Below are 12,008 nucleotides of genomic sequence, written 5' to 3' on the forward strand. Positions count from 1 at the left end.
ATAACGAAGCTATGGATGATTTCCAAGATACAAGAGAGGACGACGGGGTAGACGATGTGGAGGTGATGGCCCCGTCCTAGCTCTGTCCTGCAGGATGCAGCGGCGTCGGCGCATCGCAATGCCCATTCCTTCAATACAGGACCATGGGCTGCCGCCACCATCATGCTGTCTCTTGCGCAGCACTAATGTCAGGATTGGACTCGGCGCGTAGCTCACAGAATCTGCCAAGGAAGAAGGGAAATGAGCTTGCTCTGTGGTCGAAGAAAAGGGACTCAGCCCAGCTGATGACTGTTGATTGATGCTAGTGTCCATTGGTGCTGAATTCATCTCTCCTAGAGTCAGATCAGGGCTGGGTTCAGCAGCAGCAGCAGCACCGTACATCTCTTCGGCAGACCCATGGCTCGCCCTCTGGAAGAAATTCTCCAGTGACACTAAGGCCAGCTCCATCTTCTTGAATGGCTCGGCATTTAAAAGGTAAATTCTTCGGAGATCACTGGAATTCCGATCGCCGGTAAGCTCCAGAGAACGCACGCAAGAACACAGTGGACACAGGTGTTTTGGTGCTGCAAAATGCGGCAGCGTTTTCTGTTGTATTGCCTAGGAATTTAAAGAAACAACAAAGCAAACGTGGGAGCTAATCTCCCGGAACGTGCGGTGAGCACGTCGCTAACTGACTGCGCCATCCCGCAGCCTCCGCACCACTGCACGACGTTCCTAGGACTCGGACGCGCCCCGCACGAACGCAGCGTGCGTCAGGCTCACGTAGCATGCACCAGAACGTGCAGCTAATAGCTAAAATTAGTAAAGGAGCCAACTAACTAAAGCTATGTACATGATGGTGATCGATTGAGGATTAATTTCAACATTCCCCCCCCCTAAGCCTTGATCAGATCACCTGGAAGATCCTTGACGCCGATCCTGACGCGCAGCTCCTGAAAGCGGACGCGCCCGAGCGCCTTGGTGAGGACGTCCGCGAGCTGCATCTTTGTCTCGATGTAGTCGATGACGATCCTGCCCCGTTCGATGCACTCCCTGATGTAGTGGTAGCGCACGTCAATGTGCTTCGAACGGTCATGGAACACCGGGTTCTTGGTGAGGGCGATGGCAGACATATTGTCCACCATGATCTCCGGCACTGCAAGCTCCAGCCCGACGAGGTCGCCGAGGAGACGAGCAAGCCAGACGCCCTGGCATGCGGCGACAGCCGCAGCGATGTACTCTGCCTCACATGAGGACAGAGCAACGACCTATTGCTTGGCTGATTGCCAAGTGATCGGACTGTCTCCGAGGAAGAAGATGACGCCGCTTGTGCTCTTCCGGGAATCGATGTCCCCGGCCATGTCGGCGTCGCTGTAGCCGATCAGCTTCAGTTCATCGCTCTTCTTTCTCCCATAGTGCAGCCCATAGCCGCGCGTTCCAGCGAGATACCGAAGTACTCGTTTCACCGCGGCCAGATGCTCCTCATGTGGCGACTCCATGAACCAGCTTAGGTACCCCACCGCGTAGGCGAGGTCCGGCCGGGTGTGCACCAGATACCGGAGTCCACCAATGATCCGCCTATACTCCGTGGCGTTGACAGCTGGAGTGATACTCTCCTTGCTCAGCTTGAGGCGGGACTCCATGGGCGCCAAGGCAGGGTTGCAGTCCTGCATCCCGCTGCGCTCCAGAAGCTTGTCGGCGTAGGCGGCTTGACGGAGCGTGATGCCGCTGTCGCTCTGGTGGACCTCGATGCCGAGATAGTAGGAGAGAAGACCAAGATCGCTCATGCGGAAAACTTTCCGCATCTCGGCCTTGAACTGGTGGATGTCGATGTTGCTGCCCCCAGTTATCACCAGATCGTCGACGTAGACGCCGACTATGAGCCGGTGCTCACCCTGTACACGTGTGTACACACCGTGCTCTGAGTTGCTCCTTTGGAAATCAAGTGCCAACATGGTGGCATCGAACTTGGCATTCCAGGCCCTGGGTGCCTACTTGAGGCCGTACAGCGCCTTACGCAGGCGCAAGACCTTGTACTCGGCGCCCTTGACGACGTAGCCGGGCGGCTGCGCGACATAGACCTCCTCCTTGAGCTCGCCATTGAGGAACGCGCTCTTGACGTCCATGTGATGGACCTCCCAGCCTTGGTGCGCCGCCACGGCCAGCATCAGACGTACAGACTCCATGCGCGCCACGGGGGCGAACACTTCGTCATAGTCGACGCCGGCGCGCTGGACATACCCCTTAGCCACCAGCCGCGCCTTGTGCCGGACGATGTATCCGTGCTCGTCACGCTTCACCTTGTAGACCCACTTGAGGCCGATGGCGCGGTGCCCCGTCGGGAGCTCGACAAGCTCCCAGGTGGCGTTGTCGGTGATGGCCTTCATCACCTCGGTCATGGCGGCTCTCCAGCACGGCTCGCGCTCTGCTGCGGTGAACGTGGCTGGCTCCTCCGCGGAGGTGAAGTGGAGCTCGGCGTCGAGGTTCCGCGTGGCCGGCCCGGGCGGCGTGGTTCTGGCGCCGATGATGTTGTCGATGGCGCGGAACCGCAGTGGGGCGTCGTCATGGTCGTCATCCAGGTCCAGCTCGTCATCCGGCGGAGGGGAAACGAACTGGACTGGTGTGGCCGGAGCGTCGTGTTCAGGCGTTGCATGAATGTCGGCTGGAGACGGGGTGCGTGGAGTTGCACTCCCGTGCTCTGTTGTTGGCGCCGTCGGGATGTACTCCTCCGTGTACTCGATGGTGAAGGTCCCCGTGTCCGAGGCCTCTGCGCCATCGTCCTTCCACTTCCACGCCCCGGCCTCGTCGAAGACAGCGTCCCTGGAGATGACGACACGCTCGGCGTTGGGGTCGTAGAAGCGGTACGCCTTGGATCCGCTCTCGTAGCCGATGAAGATCATCGGATTGCTGCGATCCTCCAGCTTCTTCAGCCCTGGGCGTGTGTTCTTGACGTGGCCGATGCACCCAAAGGTCCTGAAGTAGTGGACGTGTGGTCGCTCGCCGTGCCAGGCTTCAAACGGCGTCTTGCCGTCGAGCGCACGCGTCGGCGCTCTGTTCAGGATGTGCACAGCGGTGGTGACGGCTTCCCCCCAGAAGTATCCAGGCAGGCTCTTAGCTTTGAACATGCAGTGCGCCATGGCCACGACACTCTGGTTCCGGCGTTCCACCACCCCATTCTGCTGCGGGGAATAAGGAGCAGTGAGCTGCCGGTGCACGCCGCGCTCCGCACAGTACCTACCAAACTCAACAGAGGTGAATTCCCCCCCCCCCACAATCAGTGCGGAGGACCTTCAACTTCCGCCCAGTCTCCACCTCAACGCCGGCCTGGAAGTTCTTGATCGCAGACGCGGCGTGATCCTTGCTTGGCAGCAGCACCAGCCACATGTAGCAACTGAGATCGTCGACGAGCAGCAAGAAGTACTTGTTGCCGCTCGGAGTCGTGGGAGAGATGGGTCCGCAGAGGTCCCCGTGGACGAGGTCGAGGAGGCCGATCGCGCGTCGGTGTGCTTGCTCGGGGAAGGGGCTGCGGCGATGCTTGCCGGCGAGGCAGGCGTCGCCGAGTTGTTCGATCTGCTCCAACGGCGGCAAGCCGCGCACCATGTTATGGTGAGCGAGGCGGCACAGCGACTGGAAGCTGACGTGGCCATATCGGGAGTGCCAGCACCAGGCCGTCTCGGTGCTCCGGGCGGAGAGGCACACCGGACGCCCGATGTTGAGCTCCAGCAAGTAGAGGCGCGTGGGTGAGCGCTTCACCCGCGTCAGCAGTTTTCCCCCGGGTTCGTGGATGCTGAGGACGCCGGCGTCGAGGACGATGCGGCAGCCGCCCTCCTCTAGTTGACCGAGGCTGATGATGTTCGCCTGCAGCCTCGGGATGAAGTAGACGCCGGTGAGGGCGCGGTGCTCTCCATTCTTGCAACTGAAGACAACGGAGCCGCAGCCCTCGATAGCCACCACAGATCCGTCACCGAAACGGACGGTTCCATGGACGTTGACGTCGAGCTCGGAGAAGACGCTCCTCTCCCCGGTCATGTGGTTCGTGGCCCCAGTATCCAGAACCCATCGGTGAGGATTCGGATCTGTGTGAGGGCCAAGCTGGGCGAAGACGCGCTCCTCGTTGAGGTCGATGCGGCGGCGTGACGGCGGCGGCGTCGAAGAGGTAGAGTGGCCGGCCGCAGCGACGACAGAGGCATGGGCCATTAGAAGGCTGGACTCGTCTTCCTCACCTTGGGCTAGATTGGCCTGCTCCTTCTTGGGCTTGTTGGGGCAATAGCGAGACCAATGCCCAACTTTGTCGCACTTGAAGCAGGGGGTGCTCGGCGGCTTGTTGGGGTCCCGCGTCGCCCCTCCGCCGCCGCCGGCGTTGCCGCCGCCGCGACCGCGTCGGGTCTTGCCGGGCTTTTTGCCGCCGGTGTTGGAGCCGCTGCCCCCGTCGTCCCCGCGAATCTTGAGCCTTGCAAGCCATTCCTCCTCACTGAGAAGTAGCATGCCCTGCTTGTCGTAGGTTGGGTCCACCGGAGATGTCGCCGGCGAGGCCTTCTACTTCCTGCGTTCCTCCACTTGACGTAGTCGCCCCACCACCTCCTCAATGCTCATGGTGTCGACGTCGAGGAGGGTTTCGATGGCGATGGCGACCTGCGACAGGTGGTCGGGAACGACCTCGAGCATCTTCGTCACGACCTCAATGTCGGTGAGGTTCCAGCCGAGGATGCGCACTTGGTTGGCGAGCCCGACGATGCGCAGGGAGAAGCCGTCGACGCTCTCGCCGGCCTTGAAGGCGATGTCGTTGAACTCCTTCAAGAGCTGCTTGGCGTTGGCGTCGCGGACGCGCTGGACGCCGACGCGGACAGTATTCACCGCCTCCCACGCCGAGCGCGCAGTCCGCTTGCGCGCGAGGGAGCCAAGCATGTCGGCGGGGACGGCGCGCAGGATGGCGGCGAGCGCGAGGCGATCCTCGCGGTACTCGATGACTTCGTCTTCCTCCGGCTCGACGGCGTGCCATATGCCCTGCGCCTGCATGTTCACGCGCATCAACAACACCCATTCCTGGTAGTTGGTGCGCGTGAGCATAGGGTACTGCACGGAGCCGCCGCCGCCTTCCTTGATGCGCTCGATGATGACTTCGCCGCGATGACGTCCGCGGCGCGGCGCTGGAGATGGCGAGGCTCGGCGGCGCGGTGGCGGGGATGCCGAGCGCCCGCCGATCACCGGCGCAGACGCGGCCGACATGGTCGCCGAGAACGTAACCGCTCTGGTACCAAATGTCGGAGATCACCGGAATTCCGATCGCCGGTAAGCTCCAGAGAACGCACGCAAGAACACAGTGGACACAGGTGTTTTGGTGCTGCAAAATGCGGCAGCGTTTTCTGTTGTATTGCCTAGGAATTTAAAGAAACAACAAAGCAAACGTGGGAGCTAATCTCCCGGAACGTGCGGTGAGCACGTCGCTAACTGACTGTGCCATCCCGCAGCCTCCGCACCACCGCACGACGTCCCTAGGACTCGGACGCGCCCCGCAGGAACGCAGCATGCGTCAGGGTCACGTAGCATGCACCAGAACGTGCAGCTAATAGCTAAAATTAGTAAAGGAGCCAACTAACTAAAGCTATGTACATGATGGTGATCGATTGAGGATTAATTTCAACAGTCCGGAGGCTGCTTGGTGCTTCTGCACCTAGTGTCTGCAGGAATGACACCTGCTGTTCCTCGACTGTGGGTTCGTCCGTTCACAAAGAAATCGATCTTTGGAACCCTCCTCTTCTTGCTGAAGTGGTCTGTCTCCAGCATTGAGGTTGAGACAACCTGTGTCGCTGCAGAATGTCGCACAGGGAGGCTACGATATTCCTCTGCCGCTGCTCCATTTGCACCAACCTGTCTTCCAACGACTGCATCTGCCAGCTGATCCCATACTGCTGCTGGTTCTGCCTCTGGATACAATTCTTTGAATTCAAAATTTCATAAAGAACATGGCAGACGCAGCACAGATATTTCAATGGGTAATTTCAACAAACACACCTAGCATGCATTGGTGAGAGGTACGTACTGCCTGAGAGAACTAAATTGTCACATCCACGGCCTATCTCCTTGTCCTCCTTGCTCCTCGCCACCACGGACTCCGGAAATGAAAAGCAGCAGCGACAAGCATCTGGCAGCACTATGCCCTGCATACAAAAATCGGAAGGAAAAGAATTTGCGAGCCATACTGTTCAATCAGATTCAGAGATGGACAACAACCGAAAAGAGAATTTGGTAGCTACAGTTCGATCAGAGACAGAGCATACCTGAGTAGGGAATTCGGTAACTACTGCTCGATCAGCGACAGGAAACGATCGATTGTTACTGCTAGCAATCGATAGCATTTTTTGACCAACAAGGCAGCATCGCGGAACCGGATAACAAGACTCGATTGAGTGAGGCTACGCACGCACCTAAGAAGACGGCGAGGTAGTGGCGGCGGAGCAATCGGGATCAGGTTCCGCGTGGGGCAGCGGCTGCTGCTCGCCCTCATGGAGACGCGCGCGGATCTTGTGGATCTGACTTCCGACCGCGGGTCTCTTCGAGCAACCATTGCTACTTGTCGTTGATCTCTGCTCGACGCGGCGCTGCAGCTCGGCCCTTAATCTATCAGGGCCGTTGTTCAAGACTGCGATGCAAGAACAGGAGGCGCAAGCGCGAGCAGGGGTCGAAGCAAGGCGGGGGGCGGTCGCGTGGTACCTGGAGCGCGGCGATGTTGGAGGGGAAGCCGTAGATGCAGAGCACAATCTCACAGGGCCGTCGGCGGCGGGTGTGCCACGCGCCGCCGGTGATCTCGCCGTTGTGCTGGAGGAGGAAAGCCTCGACCGACGCGGCGGGCCCCTGTCCCTTGGGCCGCCGTCCGCGGCGTCGCCTTCCACCGACGGGGGCGAGGCTTTCTTCCTCCTCGGCCTCCAAGCTCCCCTCGCCATGGCTCGCCTCCCACCTCCATGCAGCTTCTTGTGGAAGATCGAGCGAATGGGGAGGGAGGACGGCGGGAGATAGGGAGGGCGAGGCGAGGCGAGGCGGCATCCGCGGAGCCTGTCGATCCGCGGGCGGCGTCGTGGGGGTGGCGTTGCCGCGAGAGGGAGGTGGGGGTGGCGTCGGGGGAGGCGGCGTCGTTGGGGGAGGCTGAAAGAAAATTAAGCCTCAACAATTTATGGAAAAAATTAAACCTGCCACCTGATTTGCTGCGCATTACCAAAATTAGCAACGTGGGTATACACGGGCGGGTATAATTGGCGCGGTGACAAAAAAAATTAAGAAATTAGGCAGAAATATTTACCTTGATAGTGTTTTGAGATTTGGTCAAGCACTAGAATCTTTCATGTGGGCCTAAAATAGGTACTTTGTGAGAAGGATGGGTGGGTTAGAGTCCGTAAGAATTGTATTCAATTTTTCCTCCTTTATAGTATGATAAAGACTACAACACGGCTAGCCGTATTTTAATTCTCCCGCACGGCCACCCACTCCCATGCCCACTCGCCTCTGTCCTCTCCGCCCGCAGCCGCTCAAACAGTTCCCCCTCTGCTTCTCTCTCCTTCTCGAACTCTCCCACGCTCCACGAATCCCCAGCGCCCCACCCCCGATCCGGCCATCCGCCATCGCCATGTCCCGCTCGGGGGCGCCGCCTTGCCTTCGCCGTGGTGTGCCTTCCCGGCCGCTCCATGGTCTCCACATCACCTTCCCCGCACTGCCGCTCCCCGTCCCCATCCACGCGCCGCGACCGCTCCCCCAAATCTGCCCATGGCGCGGGCGGCGGCAGCCATGGCGGCCGGATCCGGCTGTGGCGTGGTGGCGGGCCATGAAGCACCGCCGCCGCGACCGCTCCCCTATCCACTACACCGACCACCACCGTGACCGCTACCCCAGCCATGGCGAGAGGCGGTGGCGCGGTTGCAGAGCTAGCCATAGACCAGGGCGGAGGAGGCGGATCCCGCCCGGACCGGCGGCGGCTCCCCTCCACAGTGTTGGGATCCTGCGCTGGTAATGATGGCTGGATCTTGGCGCGGTGCCGGCGATGGCACGAGAGGCGGGCGAGCAGGCGGAGGAGCTAGCGGCCGGGCGACTGGGTCTTTGCTCTGCAGATCCATGTTGCCGGTGGCTTCATCCACCTCCGAGCCTCCTCTCTCCGCTCCTCGCCGCTCGGCGCCGTGCCAACGCTAGCCTCCTCATCCTCTACGTTGGGCACAGCACTTCGGCCGGCATGGAGGCTCTCCTTCGTCCTCCCCGAGCCTCCTCTCCCCTGCTCCCCGCTTCGCCATTAAGCAATTTTAGAGTTTTCGTTAGTTAGGCACAAATTCTTTCTTCATTAGGCAAAAACATCATTTGATTGTTGTCTAATGGTAGTAGTATTTTTGCCTAATGACTTCAGTACATTTGCCTAATGAGAGCACTAAAATTGTCTATTCGTGATTTTTGTATCGTCCATTTTTTCTACTTCTTGTGTGTTCCTATTTTCTGTGAATGATTTCTTCATTTGGCAAAACATCATTTGATGTTGCCTAATGTTAGTAGTATTTTTGCCTAACGACTTTATTATTTTTGCCTAATGAGAACACTTAAATTGTTTATTCTTGATTTTTTGTATCGTGCATTTTTTCTACTTCTTGTGTGTTTCTACTTCTGTGCGTGGATGAAATGCGCTAAAAATCATGTGGGTAATAAAATGTGTTTATCGTGTGTTCTGATGCGTGTGTTTATGTGTGTGTTTGCTTCCAGCAACGTGTGTTCACCACTCCGCACATGACTCTGCACATGTGCGACTAATTTACCCAAAGCGGAAAGCCTGCAGAGGGTAGGCTTGAAATTGCTAAAAATAGGTAGGCCGTGCCGTAAGGCCAAATTACGGCCGGCCGTGCATTAGCCAGCCTCTTATAGTATAGATAAAATATTGACATGACGTATGTTTAAAAAAACACTTATGTTCAGATGGCACTATATATGCACATGAAACAATTGCCACTGCTTCACCCCCACTCCGACATTCTCGCCAATGAGAAGAAGAGCGGGGGTGCTCTTCCGCCTTCATCTGTTCTAGTCGCATTAGTATTGTGTAAAGTTTTGCCTCAGTTTAAGAGGTGCTACGACAAAGATTGGATCGGTGCGGATGGTTGTGCCCCTAGTTTTTCCGCCAGCAATTGCAATCATGAAAGGTCGTCCGCCAATCAACGACAACCTCTTAAGTTTGTGTATAAGTTTGGGGTTACTGGAATGGATTGTTGTGTGGTTGTGGCGTTTTGCATTGTCCCATTCATCAAAGGCAATGGGAAGAGATCACCAGAGATGAGAACAAAGTGGAAAGTGACTAGAAGCTTCTTCAATATAATTTGTTTATTTTTTTAGGTTTATTCATGTAACCGGGGTAACATGATTCATCTTTAATATAACCATAACCATAACCATCTCCCTGGGAAAAAACAACTCAATGATTCTCAGGTTTTGAATAAACCTTTTTTGTCAGTGAACATTCATCATGTTCAATTGATTTTCACCTTTTACTTTATAAATGCACATGGATTCCAATAACTGGCATGAAATTTTCTTGAACTTGCAGATTGCAATATTAGCACAAAGTGGTACTAGGATCTCATTTTTAACGAAGGAAATATAAGTTCCGACATGAATCCACGAGTTTACCCCCACACCCACATAAGGAGATCACATTTCACGGAAACTCACACGCATAAAGTAGAAGATCACGAGCTAGATTCAGAGCGCGCCGCAGTCATAGTCCGCCATTTTCAGAAGCCTCCCCGCGAGCACTCCCGACAGGAACTTGTCCCGCAGGAAGCTTACGATCGCATTGTCACTCTGCTGTATGAAGCCGATCGTGTAGGCCGTCGCGATGAGCTCGACGCTCCTCCACCGCCTGATCCTGGCGTACTGGCGCAGTCCGGCCTCGATCCGCTCCTTCTCGGCGCTGCCACCCTTGGCGTCCTTGACCGCAAGGGCCTCGCCGAGGCATCTGGCTAGGACGACGCCGTCCTCCAGCGCCGAGCAGCCGCCCTGGCCGAGGTCCGGCGTCATCGGGTGCAGCGCGTCTCCGGCCACGCACACGTTACCCTTGCTGATGCTCCCGGTGACCAGCGAGAGCGGCGGCCGGAACCGCAGCGGCGCGGCGAGGACGTCGCTCATCTCGCTCTTGTCGATCACCGCCAGAGCCTCTTGTGGCACCTTCGAGCCCCGGAGCTTGTCCAGCACGAACTGCTTCATCTTGGCCGCGCTCTCGTCGGCGCCCTTATCTGAACGAACACGACGCATCAATTTAGTTCTGCAATTTTGGTCGTCGTGGACAACCGCCATGGATAGCTAGCTAACCGTGTTCGGATGGAGTCCAGGTGAAGAACCAGTAGATTTCAGTCCGGTTGCAGGGCAGCATGCCGGATCGGAAGCCGTTGCCGATAAACATCAGGAACTTGGGCTCGAAGCCGTGGCCGTCCGGGTAATGCGCAAGGCCTCTCGCCGCCGAGCGCCCCGAGTAGGACGGCTTCGCGAGGCCCAGCCATTTCGCCACCACGGAGTTGATCCCGTCGCATCCGATCAGTACCTGCAGATACAGAGAACGCCTTGATGAACATTTCAATTTCCTGTAACAAATAGCTTGGAGTATGCGATACTCGGAAACAAAAAAAAAGGGGGGGGGGGGGGGGGGAGGGTCAATACCTTTGCTCTCAGAACTGAGCCATCGGCAAGTTGAAGGATCTTGATGTTGCCATCCTCCTCGATGGAGACAATCTTGGAGGAGTAGCGGATGGTGCCTTTTGGCAGCTCCCCCTCCAAGGCCTGCAGCAGCAGGTCGCGCCTGACGCAACGGATTTCCAGTGCCCCTCTGCATCAGGCAGGAAGATTCATGTCAGTATCTATGCGCCAAATTCCCCGAGTCCCCGGTAGACGCAGTCCGCCGCCGAACGGCGTGATTCAGTAGACACCAATTGTGATCTGATGATCTCACCGTTTCCCCTGCTGCGTGAAGTCTGCTTCCCGCACGATTTCTCCGGTGGCGGAAGCCACGACGCGCAACCTGTGGAACATTCAGCAGGAGCACTGGACTCAGCGTGGCAAGCATCGTCGGAGCAGCCAAATCAGCCAGATCGATCGGGGGAACATATAGAGGATTGCCGGTGACAACGTACGCCTGGACCTGCAGATGCTGCTCCCTGATCTTGTCGCCGACCCCGAGGGCGTCGAGCGCCCGGAAGGCGTTCTTCCACGTCGCGAACGCGAATCCCGACGCCCGCAGCGACGGCGACGACTCCAGCACCAGGCTCCTCACCCCTTTCCTACACAAGTTACGGGTGCGGCGCAGGTGAAGTTTGCGGCGGGCGGAGCAAGACCAGCTGGATCGGTTGGCATGTATGGAAGGTAGCTAGGCCGCAGCCCAAGGCATCCGCATACCTGTGCAGTCCGAGCGCCGCCGCGAGGCCGGCCAATCCGGCGCCCGCGATGACGATGTCCTCGGCGGCGTCCTTCGGCTGCATGCTTGCGACGGCGGTGGCGCGGATTCAGTTTCCTGGTGAAGTGGGAATCTGGCAAGCAGAGGGACTGACCGAGTGTTGGGTGAATCAAGAACGCTTTCTTTGCACGGGAATCAGGGGATCCTGGTAGCTGGTTATATAGAGGATCGATCGATCGCAGGTGTTGGGAGTGAGGAGTGAAGCGTAAGCTTGAGGAGTCACTGACGACGTCACTGCTGATGGTGTGACGAGCGGTAGGTAGTGCAGTGTAGTGTGCAGACCAGGGAAGGGCTGCTATTCGGATGAGGTTCAGGGAAGTCCACAAAACAGACAGCCTTATCATTGTAGCATTTCGGTCGTCGGCATCTGAGCTACAAAGTTGGCTTGGTAGAGCTTCGGGTCCGATTTCTCCATCTCCAGTGGAACCACTTCTCTGATAGAGTTGGAGCTGTTTTATAAAAAAATATTCGACAGAACGAGTTCTCCTATTTTTCATAAATACAAAAAGGTGTCAAATACCCACTATACCTTTATCTATAGTTTTATATTTTTGCTCAAATTGTA

General features: G+C 57.2%; 1 protein-coding gene across 2 annotated transcripts; it reads right to left on the reverse strand.

The window, feature by feature from the left end:
• Nucleotides 1-9,507: 9,507 nt before the first annotated feature.
• Nucleotides 9,508-11,739, reverse strand: LOC120691343 (monooxygenase 2-like). 2 transcript variants are annotated; one of them, XM_039974384.1, is made up of 6 exons: nucleotides 11,386-11,739; nucleotides 11,124-11,270; nucleotides 10,943-11,011; nucleotides 10,654-10,819; nucleotides 10,309-10,537; nucleotides 9,508-10,232 (listed from the first exon to the last, which is right to left on the reverse strand). In XM_039974384.1, exons 1-6 carry the CDS (start codon nucleotides 11,466-11,468, stop codon nucleotides 9,700-9,702), a joined length of 1,227 nt encoding a protein of 408 aa, XP_039830318.1. In that variant the 5' UTR covers nucleotides 11,469-11,739; the 3' UTR covers nucleotides 9,508-9,699. The 2 variants fall into 2 exon arrangements, with proteins under 2 accessions (XP_039830318.1, XP_039830317.1); XM_039974383.1 differs by having other exon boundaries at nucleotides 10,309-10,595; nucleotides 10,646-10,819.
• Between the last annotated feature and the right edge of the window lie 269 nt (nucleotides 11,740-12,008).

Source organism: Panicum virgatum, chromosome 9N (genome assembly GCF_016808335.1).
Source record: "Panicum virgatum strain AP13 chromosome 9N, P.virgatum_v5, whole genome shotgun sequence".
NCBI lineage: Eukaryota > Viridiplantae > Streptophyta > Magnoliopsida > Poales > Poaceae > Panicum > Panicum virgatum.